Source organism: Dendrobium catenatum, unplaced genomic scaffold, assembly GCF_001605985.2.
Source record: "Dendrobium catenatum unplaced genomic scaffold, ASM160598v2 fragScaff_scaffold_156, whole genome shotgun sequence".
Taxonomy (NCBI): domain Eukaryota; kingdom Viridiplantae; phylum Streptophyta; class Magnoliopsida; order Asparagales; family Orchidaceae; genus Dendrobium; species Dendrobium catenatum.
In genome coordinates, this window is record NW_021318618.1 from 7,969,650 (window position 1) to 7,995,652 (window position 26,003).

At 35.6% G+C, this 26,003-nt stretch overlaps 1 protein-coding gene across 5 annotated transcripts in view; it reads right to left on the reverse strand.

Annotated features, from left to right (window-relative positions):
- Positions 1-6,396: 6,396 nt before the first annotated feature.
- LOC110099004 (pentatricopeptide repeat-containing protein At1g03100, mitochondrial) overlaps positions 6,397-26,003 on the reverse strand; it is a 27,241-nt gene continuing 7,634 nt past the window's right edge. The window contains exons 2-4 of one of the 5 annotated variants that reach the window (XM_020825995.2): positions 12,875-12,943; positions 12,707-12,790; positions 6,397-10,362 (exon numbers count right to left, since the gene is read on the reverse strand). In XM_020825995.2, coding sequence (XP_020681654.1) covers positions 7,764-10,100 — 2,337 coding nt within the window. In that variant the 5' untranslated portion in view covers positions 10,101-10,362; positions 12,707-12,790; positions 12,875-12,943 and the 3' untranslated portion in view covers positions 6,397-7,763. Of the gene's footprint in view, positions 10,363-12,706; positions 12,791-12,874; positions 12,967-26,003 lie in introns of all 5 variants that reach the window. The other 4 variants (XM_028692395.1, XR_002303407.2, XM_020825996.2 and 1 more) reach the window with 4 other exon arrangements.

Consider the following 26,003-nt stretch of genomic DNA (forward strand, 5'->3'; position numbering starts at 1 on the left):
CTATTAATAATATAGAAGTCAAAAATGAAGATGATAAATAAATCTACAAATGAAAATATCTAATTTTTAGTTTTACATATTATAGTCGAGCTTCATGCGGTGAATGTTGTCCTCGGTAATTTTGCATAAATTATTTCACGTCACTTTGAAGTATTTGCACCACCTTCTCAAGTCTGACAACTCGATCAAATGCAATATTGCCGCCATTATTATTACCAGGAGTCGTGGTGCTTTGAGAAACTCTCATTCATTTCAAAATTCAATTGCAACTTTTAACCATTAACAATAATTGAGAAACTATTTCAGTTCATATTTTTAGTAGTGTCATATATATTATGTTAGCAAAACTAATTCAAAGGAAAAATATAGCTACATAAATTTGAGATACTTCGTAAAGCAAAACTTTTAAAAAATAATTCGAAGCAAAATTAAATTTATTTCGAAGTTAAAGCTTTTGTTGGTACTTTTGTCTGCATAATGCCTTCATTATTTTAGTGAATAATTATAATAGTCCAAACTCTTAAATATCAAGATATTATCTGTTTTGACCTAAAAGCCTCATAGTTTTATCCTGTTCGTGTAACTTCCTAGCAGATTACTCATCCTAAAATTGATTTGGAATGAGCACGCTTAATTGTGGAGTTTCTTAAATAAAATTCCAAAATTACACCAAAAATCGCCTCAATGTTTAAGAGTTTATCTTATTTTACTTAAGGGGTTTCACACGGCATCAGTCGGTGGCCAGGGTAGAAACCTGACAATAGTTCGATGATGATAGCTCTAATTTCTCTCTCTTCGTTCTCTCCCTTTTCTTGCTTGCTTCCCTCCCATTTTCATGTGAAATGAGAGGTTTATTCATAATTTTTTGAGAATGACATGGCAAGTAAATAGGAGAAATATCAATGATAAGTTATGAGTGATTTGAATGGACGGCCGATATTGATCCCCTTAATCTTTGATTGTCTACTGGACATTTAAATGTCATAATTATATCCAAATTTGACGATATTGGGCTCATTGGATTCGTCTCGTCGAGCCGCTCGATTTGACTATAAGCATGTCACATTCATAAATTCTTTGATCATGCATGTTATCACACCTTGGTAATGCTCTATAAATAGAGGCCTTGGGTTGATGTAAGAGTTGGGGAAAATTAATGAAGCTTGAGGTATTTTCCTCCCCAATTGCTGTCTCTCTCTCTCCCTCCCTCTCTTTCTCTCAAGAACATCTTCCAAGATCCTAACATGAACATTCCAAATGCTCTCCGGGTCTTCGATTTGGTCACATTTGGGCTCGGATTGAGTTGAATTTGGTGTCGTTGGGTTCGTCTTTTCAAGATGTTCAGTTTAATTGTAAGTTTCCTGATATCAGAGTTCATATGACTCTTAATTTAATTTGGTAAGCTTTTAACTTGATTTTGTCTCGAGATATCAAGATAAATTTTTTATGATATATCAAACCTAAACACGTCCAACGACCCTAAATGCAATAGAATTCTTCTAAGCTAGCTATCTTCCAAAATTAAACAATAAGAGAAAAATAATCATTCTCATAATGTCATAAATGGCAAACAAATATTTATTTTTAATAAGATTTTTTTTTTTTTTAAAGAAAGATCCCGCATCATATAACCCAAAATAATTTCTACATAACAATACGATATCATTGTCATCCCTTGATATTTTAATATATTAATAATAATCCCATAACCATCACATCGAATAAACTTTATAATAATTATTTAAAAATAAAAAAATAGAAACGGTGAGAGGCCGCCCCTGAAATTTCCACATGATGATATCACACACATCACCCACATTTTTATAAAAATAGAGAAAATTATAAAACAAAAGTAAAAAATAATCCTAGTGGCCCCAAAGTAAAATATTAAAAAATAATGTTGATTATTTCTAAAACCTTAAGTATAATATTTGATAAATCAATTTATTATTTTTAAATTAAAATAATAATAATAAAATACTAAACAAAATAAACCCTAAAATTTTTCAATTTTATTTTAAATAAATATAATTTTAGTTATTTATATCAAAATAGTAAAATACATTTTTTCCATTTATTATTATTTTTTGGTAAATTGAGGGCATAGCCTATTCAAATATATTTTAAAAGTTTTCTATAATAAATGAATGGGCCCGATCGACTTGGACCTTATTTTTGGTCAACATAAATCATAATCTCCCTATCCTCATAACGGCTAGTAAAGAATCTAAAGATCATGGTTGTGGGCTCCACTAAGAAGTAATCTTTCCCAGAGGTGGGCCCAACTACATGTAGCTTTCATTAGCTCCCTCATTTGACCAAATACCTGCAAAAATTTTAAAAACAGCTTATGTTTAAAATTAAATTAAATTTGATTTAATTGACATAAATGATCAAAAAAGGTCAAAATTTTAAAATAAGTATTATTAATAATTAATTATACAATTAAGAACATTTTTAAAAAAATAAAATAGGTATAGCCGTTTGTTCAACGCGCGGCTTCCTTGCCTAGTCAGCATCCAATCAATATTTAAAAATAAAATAAAAAAATTTAAAAAAAAATTAAAAGTAAGGTAGCAAATCCCTCGTTGAACGCACTATTATTATTTTTATATATTTTTATTTTTTAAATCAAATTTATAGTTTTCAAAGGAAAAGAATTAATCCAATATAATCAAAATTGCCTCACCTAATTTGATAATGTATTTCTCATGAAAATATAAGATAAGAAAATTTTATTTTAAAAAATAAATTAATTTGAGTGTCATTTTTATTTAATGTTAAATGTTAGTTTATCTATAATTATTTATAATTTAAATATGTGATTTAGTTTTTTTAAAATATAAATTCTAACTGCAATACCAACAAGTCTTATAATGTAAAATTTTAAGAAATTATCTTAAAAGATTAATAAAGTTAATGTAATATAGATATCCGTTTGTCAATGTTAAATTAAAAAATTAAAATATATAATAATTAACAAAGATATTAAAATTATTGTAAAAAAATGTATTATTGATTCTATTATTGATTATTTTTAGGGTGAAAATATTTATCTTAGATACCATCATATTATGTTGTTAAATGAGCTGTATGTTCGAAAATATATGAATGAATTAAAGTACAGATATTACAGTTATTTTGCTTAGATATGAATGAATTGATTTTAATCGTTGTAGCCAATACATAATTAATAGGCTTAACAACCTATTTTCCTAAAAGCATTCAAATAAAAAAAAAATTTATGAAGGTCACAAAAAGATATTTATTGATAAAAAAAAGTATATATGGCTTTTTATTATTTTATGATCACATAAATATTCCACACAACAAAGCATATTTCATTCATGAAAAGCCCTTATATGATATATAATTTAATACATTAAGGTTTCGTTTGGGACGGCTTTTTTCCTACTTTTTAAACGACTTTCTAATATAAATATTAAAAAGCCGCTTTAATAAGCAGTAAGAAAGCCGCCCGAAATGAAGCCTAAGGCATGATTTGGGATGATTTTTTTATTGTTTTTTAAAACAACTTTTTAGTGCAAAAATTAAATTTTTTGTATCAAAAAGTTGTTTTAAGCAGTAAGAAAGTCATCGTAAAAGATGTATAAATCTAAGAGAACTAATAAATAAATTTTATATTAAAAAGCTGTTTTAAGCAGCAAGAAAATCATCCCAAGCAAAATCTAAGGTAAGTTCCTATTTGGGACGGCTTTTTATTACTTGATAAAACGAAGTTCTAATGCAAAAATTAACATTTTTGTACTAAAATTTCATTTTAAGAAACAATAAAAAAGTCGTCCCAAACGAAGCCTAAATATAATAGCACATATAGATAATGGATTTTAGGATATATTTGACTCATATTATTTGAATAGAAATTGGACGTCTCGATTTTTAATAATTTACTAACAATTTTATATGCATGTAATTTGTTCTCACGTCAAAATTTACCTAAAGATAGTTTGATCCAGTTTTCTATTTCATCGCATTTATATGTTTATTTACAAAAATTAAAATTTGAATCATTAAAAAAGTTCCTTTGAAAATAAAATTTTGAGCATCTTTATCAAAGTATAAATAAGCTTAATAGTGGCCTTATAATGTTCATTAATGAGTCACTAAAAATCGTCTTGATCATACACGAATCTCAAAGCATATTTAAGTTGAAAACTTCCAAAATTAAATCTGGAATCATATGAACTCTAATTTCAACAATCTTATAGTCAAACTGAACGTCTCGAAGAGACGAACCCAACGACACCACAATCGGTCCAATCTGAGCCCAAAAGTGTCCAAATCGAGGGCCTGAAGTTTAATTGGTAGGTTTAAAGCATAAATCAGATGACCAAATGATATTCAAATATGACATGTTTATAGTCGAATCGAGCAACTCAGCGAGACGAATCCAACGGGCCTAAGATCAATGAATTCCAACATCATTAAGGCACTTAAACACTTGAGAAATGCCCTATGAATGGGAGGATCAATGCGGGCCTTTCGATAGAGCACTCCAAATCTGCCTCAGATCATCCCATATTTATGAGGCATATCACTCAAAAAAAAATCTTTAAATAGACCCACACTCTATATATTAAGGGGGACCTTTAGCTACAGATTAGAGAGAGTTTTGAGACTTCAAGAACTCTTGCACCACCGCTGGCGAACCTCCACCCACCGTCATCGAACCACCTCCCGGTCACCGACCATTGCCAGACTTCCACTCGGCCGCTCCACTTGGCCATCGTCGGACTATAGCCCAGCCGCCAACCACCGCAAGATTCAACCCAACCGTCACCAGACCATCGCCGGACTATCCCATGTTCGCCAACCGTCATTGGACTTTCACTTGGCTGTCGAACGCCATTGGACTTTTGCTCAACCATCATCGAACCATCGCCCGGACACCGACCTCTGTCACCTACAGACTATGATCCCTTAGACCACCGTCGCTTGCCGAATACGGTCCCTCAAACCACTATCGTTCATCGACCACGGTACCTCTGACCTCCAATCACCGGCCGACTACGATCTCTCCAACCTCCGCACCCACCAACATCGCCTGTTAGCTATGGTCTTGCAACCTCCGCCACCTATCGTCTAGGTCCCTCGTACCACCATCTTCCATCGAATACAGTCCGTCTGATCATTATCACTCGCTGACTACAATTCCTCCAACCACCATCACCTGACTATGGCCATTATGGCTGAATGAACAGGCCTGCACTCTTTTGAGAACAACTCTCATATTACTATATTCTTCAAACTACCACCTTGTAATGTGCTCTATATAATACATTGAGTCAATGCCTTCCCCTCACAAAAGACTAGTGAAATCATTTTAACTAGGCGAGGCCCTACTTTCCATGTAAAAAGATTGGTCTCTTATGACTCACACCTTTCTCTTTATATGTTTGTGTGCTTGATCTTTGTACAAAGCTATGACTCTATACTCTATATCTCTCTACCATCACAAATTTTCTAATCTACAACAATTTAGCACGGTTCATGGGAAACGATTCTTTGTTAAGTGACAATTTTTGCTCCAACATTAAAAGGTCGTTCACGTCAAAGTCCTTGACGGAATCTTCTAAACCTGCCTTTGCTAAGCTTGTTGCATAGTACTTGAGCAATTATCGAAAGGACTCTACCTCAATGCTTGCGGACTTGCATCGAAGACACAAAATCATTGACCCAAGAAGATTGCTATATCAACCTCCCTCCCATGATGCGCCTCGACTTTGTCGATCACTCCCATCTCGAGCTCATTTGACGCTAGGTGAGTATGATATGGAACATCTTGGCTAAAGTTTTCCTTAGGACTATCTTACATAGTTTGTTACATGCTTTCAAAAATGTTCTTGCCATCTTATAAATATAGCTATTGTAGTATGAAAAAAGATGAATACTACATGATTTTAAGCCTTTGAGCTTGATTTGTTCCTTAGATTAGGTGTTCCTTTTAGCAGTTTTGTTTCTTCCACCAATCCACAATATCAATTTTCTTATGACTTTCTAAAACAACTTTCTAATACAAAACGAAGCCTAAGCCTCTCCATCTTCTAGTTCTCAGTCTGATCCAATTTTCACAATATTACTAATCAGTTATTCTTTCCATAATTTATTATTGTTTTCCAATTATCATTTGGCCTTTATATCATTACTCATTTGTAGTTTATGTGGAAACATATTATCTTATCAACCACTATACACCAAATAATCCCTAAATCAAATATCAATGAGTCTTCTTCCCCTCATGAGATAATTGTCATAATTTGTGAACTCTAGCTTTTGTAACCCACATGAGATCCAATTCATTGTACAAATAAATTACAAGAACAAAAACAGAAGTAAATTATTTAAGGTAGAGAAATCAGTTCAGAACGTTCAAAATGTTGCCAAAATAACAGCTTTTTGTTAAAAAAAGAAAGAGAGCAAAGACGAGTCTAGGAAGAACACAGTGGTAGCTTAGAAATAACAGTTTAAAGGAAAAGTTTACTGCAGAGATTTATGCTCCGTTTGAGATGGTTTTGTTGCTGCTTCTTAAAGCAACTTTTTAGTAAAAAAATTTAAGATTTTTATATTAAAAGCAGCTTTAAGAAGCATCAAAAAGATCGTGCCAAATAAAGCCTTACTGTAAATGTGGAATTATGGGCTGTGGACAGCTGCCTCAGACAAAATTAGAAGGCTTCATGGCTGCTCAAAATCTGAAAAATTGGTGCTCAATATCAGGAATACATGCTGGAAATCTGCGTAAGGGAAGCTGCAATTCACATTGGCATTCTATATTTTTCCTCAGGCTAGTTTGCGGATATCTCCTATCCTGCTGTTCATGTGGGGAAGCTCCCGCCGCTTGGCTTTTTTGGGTTTTTTTTTTTTGTGGGTGTGGGCTGGGGGGAGGGGGGCATTTAGGCCAATTAAGACAGACTCTCACACACATCGCATACACAAGACTCGAACCCAAGACCTCTTAATTGATATCCTAAGCTCCCAACCGACAGATCAAGATGAGCTGTGTGTTTTTTTGCGCTCACCCCTTGGCTCTCTATTTGGCTTATGCATCCTCTATGAACAACATACTTTGGGTTGTTCAGAATAAGAAAATAAGTCTTTCTCCAAATAGTTTTTCAATATTGCATAAGAATAATCTCCTATGAACTTCCTACTCTTCTTGACTCTCTAGTCCTCCATCTTCCTTCCAATCCATGATAGGAGGATAACTAAAAAAGCTTAGCAGCTCCAGTTTACTAAAAACCAGAGGTATAAAAGGAATTTAGTATTCCCTGATGTATAGCAATCAAATCAATACATCTACCGTAGAATAATTTATTCTTGAGAGAAATATGAATATCCTAAAACAAGATGGACTTCCATCAAATGAAGGATGGGGAAATGGACGATGGAAGAATTACACTGTCTATCCAAACAGGATATGCCTATATCTTGTATCAAAAAGGGAGAAGACATCTCTTCTATGCAAGCTTTCTGTGTTTTTTCTCCAAAGCTTCAGCAAGTAGAGAGATGGAAACAAAGAGCTGCTCGGCACTTCTCTATTAAGAAACCCGTCATGCTGGTTGGGAACGCAACATAAGACAAGGCAATATATATTTTTTGTTAAGATAAATGCGTTTTAAACCATACTTCTCTAAGCTACCATTTCATACCTCTCTTAAAACGCAGCAGGCATATTATGGAGATCCAAGGCTTAATAGTGACTGAAGTGCTTGATTAAAGTCGAAGGTCCAGCATTCCATTGTCGTTCATGTCAAACCTATCCATTTCTTGAAGCACAAACCTGCTTCTCTCCTCTTATACTGAGCCTCAGTCTGGATCTTGGGTGCTTTTCCTTTGTATAATGTCCTATGATACTTCAGCCAAAGTGACCTATACTTGTACTTATCAATAAACATTTTTTCTGCCTCCATCATCTCAATGACTTCCATGGCCCGAAGAAAGAAACCACCTCGCACAAAACAATACAAGAAGGAATCCAACAACTCTTGATCAAATTTCATTGGGCTGGAACTTGCAATTACTTTCATTTCGCCCCACAAATCTGTAACTTCGACGTACTTCCCTCCTATAGCAGCATAGCCAGTGACCAATGAGTGAAACGTCTGGGCGTTGGGGATGTATCCCAAAGCCCTCATCTTGTTCATAGCTTTCTGTGCATCATGCATCATCTTTTTCTTGCAGAAGAAATGTATCACATTATTCCAATCGTGAACACCATAATCAACCTTTTGGTTGTATTTGATTTCTTCAAGTAGCTTAGACATCAGGCCAGCTTCACCGCTCCCTGAACAGCCTTCCACCAACTTCTCAAACTCATTCTTACCAGATCTTGATATATTCGACACTTTCATCTCTTTAAAAAGAAGAAGTGCTCCAGTTGAATCATTCTGATTCACCCTAGATTGTATCAAAGACTCATAACAGCTTGAATCAAGCTGAATCCCAGCCTTACGAGCATCTTTTAAAAGTGCACTGATCTCAGCTTGACGATTCTCCTTGCAATAGGCCTTCAAAAGAGAAGAATAAATAGAAGAACCTACTTTGACTCCAGAAAATCTCATCTCATCTAAGAGGTCATGTGCTTGGTCCAACAAACCCAGAGAAACACATGCATCTATCACCTGAACAACAACTGAGTTCTCTACAGAGACTGGCGCTTCCTCTTTACTAGCTTTGATAAGAAATGCTGCCAAATCATTAATCCTATTCATTTCCAGGAATCCCCGCACAAGTTTTGCATAGATTTTCTCAGTTGGATGGAGAATGCCATCTTTAGATCTAACCAGTTCAACATGAGCCTTCAACTTTTCTGACAACAAACAAAGTGATTCCCTTGCCTCAGCTTCAAGCCTTGAAAAGTTTCTGTCCTTAGTAAACTCAGTAAAAGTTGGAGGTTGGGTTTTAAGCAACACAAATTTCTCAGTAAACTCTAATTTCTCAGTTTCAGAATTATGAAGATGAGAGACCTTTCCACCCTCAACAGCTTCTAGTACTGATTTGGCAGCAGCCAGAGAACGTTTTGCTTCGCTAGCTTTTCTGAGCATATCCAATATCAAACCTGATGCAGAATCCAAGTCACCAAATTTCAAATGGCAGGACAATAAGCAATTATAAAACTGCTGCAATTGGGAGTCGTTGAGACCACACATCTCATCAACATACCGCTTCAGTTTATTTATCTCATCCCTCCACCCATTTTTCTCATATATCTGAGCCATTGCAATCAGCAAACCAGCATCAGCCTTCACCCCAACTCGAGGCATTAGTTCAAGAAGTTGATCACCTTTTCTTGTAACACCATGTAATATGCATCCAGCCAGTACCAAATTAAAAACAAAAGAGTTTGGCTTCATTGCTAGCAATGGCCTATTGCTCTTCTTCCTAGGGTCTACCCTATTATCCTTGAAGAGATAACCAATCTCCATGATAAGCTCAGCTGCAAGAAAGGCACCATTTTCAGCTTGACACAAATGGCCTATGACACCAGACCAAGCTGAAACAGGGGGAAATTCTTCCATCTGAACCAATTTTCGCAACACATTTGAGGCAAGAATGGGTTGTTGGCACCTTGCAAGGATGAATGAAAGAAAAAGGAGAGGTTCTTTATCCAAAAGATCATGCTTCTTCTCATTAAAGATGAGATCGACTATATTAGAAGCTTTTTCAAGCCAACAGGCATCGCAACTCTCAGTAAGACCCGCAATGAGCTTGTTTAAAATTGATTTCCTAGGAAAGCCATCCATATGCACATGCTGCTCATATTCCTTCAAAGCATCTTCAAACCTTTCTTCTTCAATTGCACTTACTATATTTAAGGCAAGTCGAGATGGATCACGAGCTTGAACTAATATTGGCTCAGTTGTAGTTGAGAAAAAGATTCCGAATTGTTCAGACTTGGGCTTTGAGACTACAACAGTTTTTGTGGAGCCATAATGTAATAACATTAAATGCTTGCAAGGTTCAAGCTTCATATGCTCCAACTGAATGCAGGGCAACTTCCAAGAATGACTATGAAATAAAAAACATAGAGGAGCCAGCATGCATGGAGAAGTTTGAAAAACAGTTCTCCTGATGGCATACATTTTTTCTCATCACAGAGCAGCTCTACATATTAGGTTACTTGCAACTTATGCTGAGCCTCCATGGGTTTTCTATCCTTTAAAAGATGAAGACTTACTGCGAACAGCATAAGGATGTCCCCATTGCAACAAAAACATACACCTTCTTAAAGAAGTTCAAAACTATTCAAGGAAAATGATTTTGTTAAATCAGTGGTATGTTCCAATTTCAAACATAGTGAAAAGCAACTCAAAGTTGAAACCATGCAGCTGATTACAAAAGAGTCTACATAAAAATCAAAGGAAAAAGGTTACTAAAGGTGGTATAATAGCATGAAAAAGATGATAACATAACAGACAAGAAAAGTAAACTGTCCTGCAAATTTAAGAGACAAAGGAACAAACATTGGTGCTTGGATTCCCCACCGTTAAAATCATGGGGTTGATCAATTCATCAACATTAACAACATAATGTTAAATTTTTAGTAGATTTCATACTATTTTGTTCGGTGGCATGTTTAAATAATGCTTTCACAAATTGCATTTCAATCCTATTTAGTTGACATCTAGGGCATATTCAAACCAACCTGAGACTCTTAAAGATAAATTCAATGCTTTGATGCATAAGCTTGATTCTTACATTTCAGAACCAAGACATTCCTCTCCAACCATCCATCTAATCTTTCATATCTCTGGCTTCCACTTCTACAACAACCCACTCTAGTCACACAAATTATATCTAACCCCCAAATGTTCGACCCACCCAGTTAGCCCCACTAGTTTCCACTAGCCCATCATACATGCTGATGAGAATGTTTAGTTGATTCTGACCTTGAAGTTGAACTTGATCCAATGCCTAAGATTAAGCTTGGAGATAATGCCCGTGCATGAGCTTGAGCAAGAGATCATGCTAGAACCTAGTGGTTGGTTGTTACTCTTACTTTCTAATTGTTCTATTACATCTTGATCTCAAAATATAGGATACTGTTGAGCCTGAGTTTGAAGTACCTTCAATCACTATTATTATAGATAGAGATACAAGATGTTCAACGGTCCAAAATATTGTTGCATGCTTCATTACTAGTTACACAGGTTAACTTTCTACCACATCTAATGCCATTGCTATACTACCATATAACCCTTGTCCCGATTGCTAGTCAGATACTGGCATGATGAATAGCGAAGCCTGAAATCAAAGCCCGGATATCCTTTCACAAGTTTACACTCTACCTCTACTATTGCTATTCAAGAGACTCATGAGAAATCTCCATTTCCACTGCTAACATGCTCGCCACCTTCAAACTCTTCAAAAGAGAGTATATTTTGGCCTGACTGAATTTCCATAGGCTCACACACCTGCCAAATTTTGGATCAAATTATCATAAGCAAAACAAGTGTCCATATCTCAAAAATAATTTTAAGCATATTTATTTTATGCTTCACATTAATTTCATATAATAAAGACACAGTATGTCTTTCATTGTTACTCTCAAATAATTTAGGCATGGTTTAAGAACACTTAATCTATATAAAATGCGTCATGGCCTTGTATGTGGAATATAATTTAAAAGATTATTGAATTAAAAGTATGATTGCTTGAATATTTCCCTTTTCCTCTCTTTAATCTCCCTTTGGATTTGTAGCCCTTCTCCCTCTCACCTCACTTGGGTCCTGACCCATTTCTCCTTCGCCCCCTTTGATAGTGTACTCATTCTACCAAATAGCTCATACCTCCATCAAGAAAAGCAAAGGTAAGAAGTTTCTCGGTTTCTCTCTCCTCCCCATCTTCTCATCTAGACAAGCATACCCACCCTATTTTCTTTCTGTAACTTCTCGGTCAATAATGAAAAAATTTATTATGCAGCCCGCTGTCTACATAAAGAGGGTACCTGGGATGTGCAAAATGCAAGAAGATTTGTTACTTCCCATCCTCACTAATGCTGCATAAGTAAGGATTGGCAGAATAAACTTCCAGCAACTCAATCGGTAGATATCAGTTGTTAGAACAACGGTGGAGGACATGAATATCAGAATTAAACTTTCTCAAAGGATGGAGAAATATTTTGAAATCACCAATATGTTCACAGTTTAGAGGTATTCTAATAACGCTTGCACTATTGGGATCATAAGACAATGAGCTATATAGGAACCCAGGTTTGACCAGCATATGCAAGTTAAACAAGAAAAAGCTAAAATAACATTTAAATTTCTACCCACTCAATATCCATTAATAAATACAGATCAGAAAACAAAAAAAAATGACAAGAAAAAATACCAAAAATAAACACATTGAAAGACCTAGCTAGTTCCAATGGCCCATGGAATGATTTCATTAACTCCCAAAATTACAATCAAAGCAGAGATCCATTTCCTAATGCAACAAACCAAAGTTTATCCTTCCACTAGATGATAGCAAATATCTGTCAGAGGGACTCAACCCGGAAACTACAAAAATTCTTTTTTTAGGCTGGACATTCAAATTTTATCAAATTAAGACAAGGCAAAAGTGTTTTTCAAGTAGCATAAATCAAATACGATCACAATGGATATATTGTTTGAAGAATGTAATTCAAAATCTAGTTATGCACAATCAAGTTACAAGAAACAATAACACGGATGCAAATAACTACCTCGTTGGAAATATACTTCATGCTGGGGGTGTGGAAATTTGAAGAGCTATTATTTCATAATATTGGCTCTGACATGGTAGGTATCTATCCAAGAATGAATGTTATTAGGAAGAGAGCATTCAAACAGTTTGATAGCTAAAAAAAGACTGAAATGCCTACAGAAATAACCTGGAGAAAGCTTAAATTCTATATAAAAATAGAAATTGCAGGTCTTCTCATCCACCAATAAACAAATGGCTGCAATGTTAAAGCCATTATTTCTGGGCGTGCAGCATGAGGGACTTAGATCAATTATTCCGCAGAAGAAATAAAGTCATCATGGACAAGTGTATAACTCGTCCTATAAAAAAGTTATAAGCATAACAGCATCCTGATTAGTCAATCTAGATCTCCAACAATAAGGTAAGATTTACCATTATGTCTGATGTGAAACCAGATCCATGCGAAGGTGATTTGCTTAAAGAAATTTGCACGTTTAGATTTAGAGGCAATAATAATATGCGGAATTGAACGATAAGTTAAATATTAAAGTGATAAAATAGCTTAGTTCTAAACACATGCGAGAGGTTGAGATCATTAAATATTCAACTACATCTTACTTTGCATACATGAGTGGTTTCAACGAGAAATTCCAATACTAACAATAAGATTAGTTGCTATAAGAAGATCCCTCACACAACTCTCCCTATTACTAGGTTCTAGCGGCGAATAATTGACATGATCTTCATGAATCTATTAATAACCATAAACGAAAAGTAAACTAGGAAGCTAAGAGCGTTAGGGAAAGAGCTTCACCAAGGAATGGAGTAATACAACGTTATGGTGGTATTTTTTTTTTTGTTGGTTGGATCGGAAGTAGGTGGTGCTTGACAGCATTCTTGGATGACTTGGACAGCCACAATCCACGATCAACTTCTTGGGCACAAGCCCCAACTCCTCTTGTAGAATCTCCAAGGTGGAGAGAAAACTGTGAATAATTTCCAACTCAAACTCTTGACTTGGGGAGCTTTCTCGGGCAAGGAGAAAAGCCTTTGCAGGTCACGGCCAGCTCCAGGTTTTCTCTTCAAAAATCTTCCCAAAGATGAGTGGGACAGATTTTGGGAGAAAATTCAATAAGGGAGGCGGGAAGCTGGGAGATCATAAATTGTCAGCTCTAATTGATACATGGATTTCTCATGAAAAAATAAGATAAAGAAATTTTTATTTATAAAAATAAATTAATTTGAGTGTCCCATTTTTATTTAATGTTAAATGTTAGTTTATATCTTAAAATATTTATAATTTAAATATATTATTAGTTTTTTAAAGATATTAAATTCTACTGCAATAAACCTAACAAGTCTTATAATGTAAAATTTTAAGAAAATTAATCTAAGTTAATTAGTTAAGTGTAAAATGATATCCGTTTGTCAATGTTAAATTAAATAATTAAAATATATATATAATTTAACAACGATATTAAATTAATGTAAAAAAAATGTAATTATTGATTATTTTTTAGGCGTGGAAAATATTATCATATATCCATCATATTAATTTTAAAAATGAGCTGTATGTTCGAAAATATATGAAATGAATTAAAGTACAAGATATTTACAGTTATTTTGCTTAGTAATTACACATGTTATTTTGCTTAGATATGAATGAATTGATTTTAATCCGTGTAGCAATACTAATTAATTAGGCTTAAACAACCTTATTTTCCTAAAAGCATTCCAAATAAAAAAATTTTATGAAAGGTCACAAATAAGATATTTTGATAAAAAATAAAGTATATATGTGCTTTTTTATTATTTTACTGATCACATAAATATTCCACACAACAAAGCATATTTCATTCATGAAAAGACCTTATATGATATATAATTTAATACATATAGGTATCGTTTGGGACGGCTTGTTTTTCCTACTTTTTAAACGAACTTTCTAAATATAAAATATTAAAGCGCTTTAAGAAAGCAAATAAGAAAGGCCCGCTCGAAATGAAAGCCTAAGAGCATGATTTGGGTGCACTATAGATGTGGTGTGTTATTTTAAAGTCGCCGTTAAAGAACATGTATAAATCTAAGGAAGAATAATGGAAATATGATTTTATATAAAAGAAGCTTATTTTAGAGCAGCAAGAAAGCCATGCGACAATGCAAAATCGTAAGGTAAGGCCCTATTTGGGGGACGGCTTTTTATTACTTTTCTTTAATACGGAAGGTTTATGCAAAAATTAATATTTTTAACTAAGAGACTCCGTTTTAAGAAACAATAAAAAAGCCGTCACCAACAAAACTAAAATATAGAGTAGCACATATGATAAGGATGTTAAGAATATATTTTGACTCCGGTATTATTTGAATAGAATTGTTGGACGTCTCAATTTTTAATAATTTACTAAGAACAATGTGTTATTAATAGATGTAATTTGTGTCCACATCAAAATTTACTAAGATAGTTTTGATCCAGTTTTCTATTTCATCGCATTTATAGTCTAATTTACTAAAATTAAAATTTTTGAATCATTAAAAAAGTTCTTGAAAATAAAATTTGGGGAGCATACTTTATCAAAGTAATAAATAACTTAATAGTGGCCTTATAATGTTCATTAATGGTCACTAAAAATCGTCCTTGGTCATACACGAATCTCAAAGCATATTAATTGAAAACTTCCAAATTAAATCTGGAATCATATGAACTCATAATTTCAACAATCTTATAGCAAAATGACGTCTCGAAGAGACAACCCCAACGACACCACAATCGGGTCCAATCTGAGCCCAGAAGTGTCCGAAATCGAAGGCCTGCATTTAATATGTAGGTTTAAAAGAATAAAGTCAGAATGAACCAAATGATATTCAAATATGACATGTTTTATATCGAAATCGGCAACTCAAGCGGACGAATCCAACGGGCCTAAGATCAATGAATTCCAACATCATTAAGGCACTTACACTTGAGAAATGCCGCTTAATGAATGGGAAGGACAATGCGGCCTTTCGATAGAGCACTCCAAATCTGCCTCAGATCATCCCATATATTCTATGAGGCATGTCCACTCAAAAAAAATCTTTAAATAGACCACAACTCTATATATAAGGGGGACCTTTAGCTACAGATTAACAGGAGCAGTTTGAGACTTCAAGAACTCTGCACCACCGTGGCGAACCTACCACCCCGTACATCGAACACTGCACCGGCACCGACCATTGCCAGACTTCCCACTCGGACGCTCCACTTGGCGCATCGTCGGACTATAGCCAGCCGCCACCACACGCAAGCTTCAATCCCAACGTCACCAGACCATCGCCGGATCTATCCCCATGTTCGCCGCAACCGTCATTGGCACTTTATTGGCTGTCGAATACGCCATTGGACTTTTGGGCTCAACCAATCATCGGACCATCGCCCGGAAACACCGACCTCTGTCAACCTAACAGAACTAATGATCCCTTAGACCACCGTCGCTGCCGATACGGTCCCTCAAACCACCTATCGTTCATGCACCACAAATGGTACCATTGACCTCCATCACTCGGCCGATACGATCCTCTCCAAACCTCCGCGCTCCACCAACATCGCCTGTTAGCTATGGTCCCTTGCAACCTCCGCCAGCCTATCGTCTTAGGTCCCTTCGTACCAACCATCTTCCATCGAATACAGTCCGTCTGATCATCTATAACTCGCTGACTATACTTCCTCCACCACCATCACCTGACTATGGCCATTATGGTGAATGAACAGGCCTGCAATCTGGTTGAAGAACAACTTCATATTAACTATATTCTTCAAACTAACACGACCGTTGTAATGTCTCTATTATAATACATTGAGTCAATGCCTTCCCTCGGGCAAAGAGACTAGTGAAAATCAATTTAACTAGGGAGCACCTAACTTCCACGTAAAATATTGTCTTTATGACTCGCACCCTTCTCTTTATATTTTGTGTGCTTTGAATCTTTGTTACAAAGCTATGACTTATAACTATATCATCTTCTACGCATACGCAAATTTTCAAGCCCACCAACAATTTAAGCACGGTTTCATGGGAAACGATTCTTTGTTAGTGACAATTTTTGCCCAACATTTAAAAGGTCGTTCACGTTCAAGTCCTTGACGGAATCTTCAAAACCTGCCTTTGCTAAGCTTGTTCATAGTACTTGAGCAATTATCGAAAGGACTTCACCTCAATGCTTGCGGACCTTTGCCATCGAAAGACACAAAAAATCATTGACAAGAAGATTGCTATATCAACCTCCTCCCCATGATGCGCCTCGACTTGTCGATCACTCCATCTCGAGCTCATTTGACGCTAGGTGAGTATGATGTGGAACATCTTGGCTAAAGTTTTCCTTAGGACTATCTTACTAGTTTTTGTTACATGCTTTCAAAATGTTCTTGCCATCTTATAAATATAGCTATTGTAGTATGAAAAAAAGATGAATACTACATGATTTTAAGCCTTTGAGCTTGATTTGTTCCTTAGATTAGGTGTTTCCTTTTAGCAGTTTCGTTTCTTCCACCAATCCACAATATTAATTTTCTTATGACTTTCTAAAAACACTTTTCTAATACAAAACGAAGCCTAAGCCTCTCCATCTTCTAGTTCTCAGTCTGATCAATTTTCACAATATTACTAATCAGTTATTCTTTCCTATATTTATTATTGTTTATCCAATTATCATTTGGCCTTTATATCATTACTCATTTGTATTTATGTGGAAACATATTATCTTATCAACCACTATACACCAAATAATCCCTAAATCAAATATCAATGAGTCTTCTTCCCTCATGATGATAATTGTCATAATTTGTGAAACTCTAGCTTTTGTAACCCACATGAGATCCAATTCATTGTACAAAAAATTACAAGAACAAAAACAGAAGGAAATTATTAAGGTAGAGAAATCAGTTACAGAACGTTCAAAATGTTGCCAAAAATACAGCTTTTTGTTAAAAAAAGAAAGAGAGCAAAGACGAGTCTAGGAAGAACACAGTGGTAGCTTAGAATAACAGTTTAAAGGAAAGTTACTGCAGAGATTTATGCTGCCGTTGAGATGGTTTTGTTGCTGCTTCTTAAAAGCAACTTTTTAGTAAAAAAATTTAAGATTTTTATTAAAGCAGCTTAAGAAAGCATCAAAAGATCGTGCCAATAAAGCCTTACTGTAAAATGTGGATTATGGGCTGTGGACAGCTGCCTCAGACAAAATTAGAAGGCTTCATGGCTGCTCAAAATCTGAAAAATTGGTGCTCAATATCAGGAATACATGCTGGAAATCTGCGTAAGGGAAGCTGCAATTAACATTGGCATTCTATATTTTCCTCTAGGCTAGTTTTGCGATATCTCCTATCTGCTGTTCAATGTGGGAAGCTCCCGCCGCTTGCTTTTTTGGGTTTTTTTTTTGTGGGTTGGTGGGGGGGGGGGGGGCATGGCAATTAAGACAGACTCTCACACACATCGCATACACAAGACTTCGAACCCAAACCTCTTAATTGATATCCTAAGCTCCACAACGACAGACCAAGATGAGCTGTGTGTTTTTTTGCCGCTCACCCCTTGGCTCTCTATTTGGCTTATGCATCCTCTATGAACACATACTTTGGGTTGTTCAGAATAAGAAAGATAAGTCTTTCTCCAAAATAGTTTTTCATATTGCATAAGAAATAATCTCCTAATGAACTTCCTACTCTTCTTGACTCTCTAGTCTCATCTTCCTTCCAATCCATGATAGGAGGATAACTAAAAAGGCTTAGCAGCTCCAGTTTACTAAAAAACCTAGAGGTATAAAAGGAATTTAGTATTCCCTGATGTATACAATCAAATCAATACATTACCGTAAGAATAATTTATTCTTGAGAAGAAATATGATAATCGCAAAACAAGATGACTTCTATCAAGAAGGAAGGAGAAATGGACGATGGAAGAATTACACTGTCTATCCAAACAGGATATGCTATATCTGTATCAAAAAGGAGAAGAATCTCTTCTATGCAAGCTTTCTGTGTTTTTTTCTCCAAAGCTTTCAGCAGTAGAGAGATGGAAACAAAGACTGCTCGGCACTTCTCTATAAAGAAACCCGTCATGCTGGTTGGGAACGCAACATAAGACAAGGCAATTATATTTTTTGTTAAGTATAAAATGCGTTTTTAAACCATACTTCTCTAAGACTACCATTTCATACCTTCTCTTAAAACGCAGCAGGCATATTAGGAGATCCAAGCTTATAGTGACTGAAGTGCTTGATTAAAAGTCGAAGGTCCGCATTCCATTGTCGTTCATTTTCAAACCTATCCTTTCTTGAAGCACAAACCTGCTTCTCCCTCTATACTGAGCCTCATCTGGATCTTGGGTGCTTTTCCTTTTGTTATAATGTCCTATGATCTCAGCCAAAGTGACCTATACTTGTACTTATCAATAAACATTTTTTCTGCCTCCATCATCTCAATGACTTCCATGGCCCCGAAGAAAAGAAACCACCTCGCACAAAACAATACAAGAAGGAATCCAACAACTCTTGGATCAAATTTCATTGGGCTGGAACTCGCAATTACTTTCATTCGCCCACAATCTGTAACTTCGACGTACTTCCCTCCTATAGCAGCATAGCCAGTGACCAATGAGTAAACGTCTGGGCGTTGGGGATGTATCCCAAAGCCCTCATCTTGTTCATAGCTTCCGTGCATCATGCATCATCTTTTTCTTGCAGAAGAAATGTATCACATTATTCCAATCGTGAACACCATAATCAACCTTTTGGTTGTATTTGATTCTTCAAGTAGCTTAGACATCAGGCCAGCTTCACCCTGCCTGAACAGCCTTCCACCAACTTCTCAAACGTCATTCTTACCAGATCTTGATATATTCGACACTTTCATCTCTTTAAAAAGAAGAGTGCTCCAGTTGAATCATTCTGATTCACCCTAGATTGTATCAAAGACTCATAACAGCTTGAATTCAAGCTGAATCCCAGCCTTACGAGCATCTTTTAAAAAAGTGCACTGATCTCAGCTTGACGATTCTCCTTGCAATAGGCTTCAAAAAGAGAAGATAAATAGAAGAAACCTACTTTGACTCCAGAAAATCTCATCTCATCTAAGAGGTCATGTGCTTGGTCCAACAAACCAGAGAAACAATGCATCTATCACCTGAAACAACAACTGAGTTCCTCTACAGAGACTGGCGCTCCTCTTTACTACTTGGATAAGAAATGCTGCCAAATCATTAATCCTATTCATTTCCAGGAATCCCCGCACATAGTTTTGCATTTAGATTTTCTCAGTTGGATGGAGAATGCCATCTTTAGATCTAACCAGTTCAACATGAGCCTTCAACTTTCTGACAACAAACAAAGTGATTCCCTTGCCTCAGCTTCAAGCCTGAAAGTTTCTGTCCTTAGTAAATCAGTAAAAGTTGGAGGTTGGGTTTTAAGCAACACAAATTTTCTCAGTAAATCTAATTTCTCAGTTTCAGAATTATGAAGATGAGAGACCTTTCCACCCTCACGCTTCTAGTACTGATTTGGCAGCAAGCCAGAGAACGTTTTGCTTCGCTAGCTTTTCTGAGCATATCCATATCAAAACCTGATGCACGAATCCAAGTCACCAAATTTCCAAATGGCAGGACAAAAAGCAATTATAAAACTGCTGCAATTGGGAGTCGTTGAGACCACACGTCATCAACAATCCGCTTTCAGTTTATTTATCTCATCCCTCCACCCATTTTTCTCATATATCTGAGCCATTGCAACAGCAACAGCATCAGCCTTCACCCCAACTCGAGCATCAGTTCAAGAAGTTGATCACCTTTTCTTGTAACACCATGTAATATGCATCCAGCCGAGTACCAAATTAAAAAAAAAGAGTTTGGCTTCATTGCTAGCAATGGCCTATTGCTCTTCTTCTAGGGTCTACCCTATTATCCTTGAAGAGATAACCAATCTCCATGATCAGCTCAGCTGCAAGAAAGGCACCCATTTCAGCTTGACACAATGGCCTATGACACCAGACCAAGCTGAAACAGGGGAAATTCTTCCATCTGAACCAATTTTCGCAACACATTTGAGGCAAGAATGGGTTGTTGGACCTTGCAAGGATGAATGAAAGAAAAGGAGAGTTCTTTATCCAAAAGATCATGCTTCTTCTCATTAAATGAGATCGACCTATATTAGAAGCTTTTTCAAGCCAACAGGCATCGCAACTCTCAGTAGACCCGCAATGAGCTTGTTTAAAATTGATTCCTAGGAAAGCCATCCATATGCACATGCTGCTCTATTCCTTCAAAGCATCTTCAAACCTTTCTCTTCAATTGCACTTACTAATATTTAAGGCAAGTCGAGATGGATCACGAGCTTGAACTAATATTGGCTCAGTTGTGTGAGAAAAAGATTCCGAATTGTTCAGACTTGGGCTTTGAGACTACAACAGTTTTTGTGGAGCCATAATGTATAACATTAAATGCTTGCAAGGTCAAGCTCATGATGCTCAACTGAATGCAGGGCAACTTCCAAGAATGACTATGAAATAAAAACATAGAGGAGCCAGCATGCATGAGAAGTTTGAAAACAGTTCTCCTGATGGCATACATTTTTTCTCATCACAGAGCAGCTCTCACATATAAGGTTACTTGCAACTTATGCTGAGCATCCACTGGGTTTTCTATCCTTTAAAGATGAAGACTTACTGGACAACAGCATAAGAGATGTCCCCATTGCAAAAAAACATACACCTTCTTAAAGAAGTTCAAAATATTCAGGAAAATGATTTTGTTAAATCAGTGTATGTTCCAATTTCAACATAGTGAAAAGCAACTCAAAGTTGAAACCATGCATCTGATTACAAAAGGTCTACATAAAATAGCAAAGGAAAAAGGTTACTAAAGGTGGTATAATAGCTGAAAAAGATGATAACATAACAGACAAGAAAAGTAACTGTCCTGCAATTTAAGAGACAAAGGACAAACATGGTGCTTGGATTCCCCACACTTAAAATCATGGGGTTGATCAATTCATCAACATTAACAACATAATGTTAAATTTTTAGTAGATTTCCATACTATTTGTTCGGGTGGCGATGTTTAAATAATGCTTTCAACAATTGCATTCAATCCTATTTAGTTGACATCTAGGGCATATTCAACCAAACCTGAGACTCTAAAGATAAATTCAATGCTTTGATGCATAAGCTTGATTCTTACATTTCAGAACCAAGACAATTCCCTCCAACCATCCATCTAATCTTTCATATCTCTGGCTTCCACTTCTACAACAACCACTCTAGTCACACAAATTAAATCTAACCCCAAATTTCGACCCACGCAGTTAGCCCCACAGTTTCCACTAGCCCATCATACATGCTGATGAGAATGTTAGTTGATTCTGCCTTGAAGTTGAACTTGATCCAATGCTAAGATTAAGCTTGGAGAATAATGCCCGTGATGAGCTTGAGAAGAGATTCTGCTAGAACCTAGTGGTTGGTTGTTACTCTTACTTTCTAATTGTTCATTACATCTTGATCTCAAAAATATAGGAAATACTGTTGAGCCTGAGTTGAGTACCTTCAATCACTATTATTATAGATAGAGAGTACAAGATGTTCCACGGTCCAAATATTGTTGCATGCTTCATTACTAGTTACACAGGTTAACTTTCTACCACATCTTAATGCCATTGCTATACTACATATAACCCTTGTCCCGATTATGCTAGAGTCAGAAACTGGCATGATATGAATAGCGAAGCCTTGAAATCAAAGCCCGGATATCCTTTCACAAGTTTACACTCTACCTCACTATTGCTATTCCAAGAGGACTCATGAGAAATTCCATTTCCACTGCTACATGCTCGCCACCTTCAAATCCTTCAAAAGAGTATATTTGGCCTGACTGAATTGCCAATAGGCTCACACAACTGTCAAATTTTGGATTCAAATATCATAAGCAAACAAGTGTCCATATCTCAAACAATATTTTACAATTTATTTTATGCTTCACATTAAATTTCATATAATAAAGACACAGTGTCTTTCATTGTTATCTCAAATAATTTAGGCAATGTTTAAGAAAACTTAATCTATATAAAATGCGTCATGGCCTTGTATGTGGATGATTATTTAAAGAATTATATGAATTAAAAGTATGATTGCTTGAATATTTCCCTTTTTCCTCTCTTTAATCCCTTTGGATTTGTAGCCCTTCTCCCTCTCACCTCACTTGGGTCCTGACCCATTTCTCCTTCGCCCCTTTGATAGTGTACTCATTCTACCAAATAGCTCATACCTCCATCAGAAAAGCAAAGGTAAGAAGCTTTCTCGTTTCTCTCTCTCCCATCTTCTCATTAGACAAGCATACCCACCCTATTTCTCTTCTGAACTTCTCTCAATAATAATAAAATATGTATTATCAGCCCGCTGTCTACATAAAGAGGGTACCTGGGATGTGCAAAATGCAAGAAGATTTGTTACTTCCCCATCCTCACTAATGCTGCATAAGTAAGCATTGGCAGAATAAACTTCCAGCAACTCAATCGGTAGATATCAGTTGTTAGAACAACGGTGAGGACATGAATATCAGAATTAAACTTTCCAAAGGATGGAGAAATATTTGAAATCACCAATATGTTCACAGTTTGAGGTTTTCTAATAACGCTTGCACTATTGGGATCATAAACAATGAGCTAATTGGAACCCAGGTTTGACCAGCATTATGCAAGTTAAAAGAAAAAGCTAAAATAACATTTAAATTTCTAACCCACTCAATATCCATTAATAAATACAGATCAGAAAACAAAAAAAATGACAAGAAAAAATACCAAAAATAACACTATGGAAAGACCTAGCTAGTTCCAATGGCCCATGGAATGATTTCATTAACTCCCAAAATTACAATCAAAGAGAGATCCATTTCCTAATGCACAAACCAAAGTTTATCCTTCCACTAGATGATAGCAATATCTGTCAGAGGAGACTGCAATCCGCACTCAACAACAACTACAACATGCAAGCCTTTATTACCACTACGTGGGGTCGGCTACATGATCCTTTTTTCTCCATTGTGTCTATTAAAAGTCAATATTCCTCGTTTAAAATTCTAATAAAGAAGGGTCATCCTAATCATTTTCTAAAACCCAAAGTCTTTTTAGGTCTAAATACCCCTACCTTTCTTAACATAAGCAATCTAATACCTCTACTGCCTACTACCGGGTCCATCGGAAGGCCACCGTTTTTTATGTGACCTAAGAACCATCTAAGCCGGCGACTCTCTCTAATCTATGTTATACTGAAGCTTGCTCGAGACTTGCTCTCACGTATATGCTCATTTGTATCCTATCTCTAGGGTAAGCCAACTCATCACCTGATCATTCCTCATCTCTGCACACTTAACTTATAGTATTATGCCTTACTCTTTATGGCCAACATTCGGCCATATAAGCATTGGGCAGGCCTCACTACCATCTATAGAATTTTTCTTAAGTTTGAGGGTACATTGTCTTATCACACTGAACTAAGCCGTATTGCATCCGCTCCACTTTCACAAACCATCAACTTGAATTCTGTTGATAAATCCCATCTATTTCACCATCACTACTGAACAATAGATCCAAGATATCTAAAACGTGTACTCTATTAATGATTTTGATCGCCCAGATTAGTCACAATCCCCTCACTAAGGTTCTATTATACTAAAATTACAAACTCCATGATAATTCCCCGTTTTTAGATCTACTCAAGGCGAAAACCTTTAACCTAAGGTTGACCCTCTCATAATTCAAGTTTACCTTCAACATCCCTCTCTAAGTCTTATTTTCAACAAGAGAATATCATCAGCAAAGCATACACGATCAGACGGTACATCTCTTGCAAATGTCTAGTGGAAACATCCATGACTAAACAAAAACAGGAAAAAATTAATTGGCCCCTTTTTAAAAGGGCCCCCCTTGGATCCTTGGATTAAACCAACCGAAAATAGGAATACTTGCGTCAATCACCTGTGTTTGAACACAAGTAATAGCTCCTGCTACATATCTTTAATGATTTGAATATAAGCAATTATTGACTCCTTTCTTTTCAGAACTCTCCATACACTTCCTTGAAACTTTACATATGCTTTTTCTAGAATCAATAAATATCAATGTAGATCCTCCTTATTTTATCTATATTCTTCCATAAATCTCTTAATAAATGTATGGCTTCCATAGTCGACCTAACCCGGCATGGAATCCAAATTGATTTCGGAAACATTAGTATCTAGCGACGCAACCTATGCTCCATAAACTCGCTCCCAACAGTTTTAAAGTATGAACACAATTTTACTTAATACCTCTATAATTCGCGCAATCTGTGGCATCACCTTTATTCTTAAAAAATAGGAATTAACACGGCTCATTCTCCACTCATGCTGGCATCTTTTTAGTCTTCAAAAAATAGTACTAAAAAGTTTAGTAAGCCAAGAAATTCCTTCATCTGCCTAAAGCATGTCCTTCCACACCTCTATTTAGGAATATCATCAGGTCCAACACGCTCTTCTCTTCTGTCACCTCTTCATTTTCCTTTAAAGTCTCCTTATTCGTTCAGAGTTTTACTAATTAGCGCCGATAACAAAAGAAATCTTTATTTTCATTAAGGGGTGTGGCTATAGGTCATTATAGTCAATCTTGTGATTTTCACAATCTCATCATTAAAAGTTAGCAATAATATCTCATTCTCATCTTGAGTTGAATATCATCTTCTAGAAAAGTATTTTTGATCTTCTCTTTAATACACTTCACTTGAACTAAATCTTACAACTCCAATCTCTTTGTTTGGCTAACTTATACATATATCTTTTCACTCCCCTCTTTAGTATCTAATATATATATAAAGAGCTAAAAGCAATTCCTTTGCATCCATATTGCTTTCTTAGCATCCTTACGAGCCATCTTTCAGTAACAGTTTTCCAATCTCACAGAATTTTTTAAAATGTTAAAACCAAATTTTGTATAACAAAACTTCTTATTTTTAGAGTTTTTCTTGCACATTGGATGTCCACCCGCCACCTACTTTTTATCTATTTGATAGGGAGCTTTTACCTCTTTGATAGCAACCAAGGATATCTTTTGGCTCAACTATCTCTTAATATCACTAGCTACTTTTTCTCAGATAATATTAGCATCCTCATGCACAGACAAAATCTTACACATCCTAACTAATCTTAATTTTCAATATTATTTTCTGTTTAATAATTCTTCTCTACAAATGCCTCCATCTAATCCTAGAAAATCGTTTTCTTTATTTTTTATTTTCATGCCATTCTATCTTAAGTCCAAAAATTAATAAT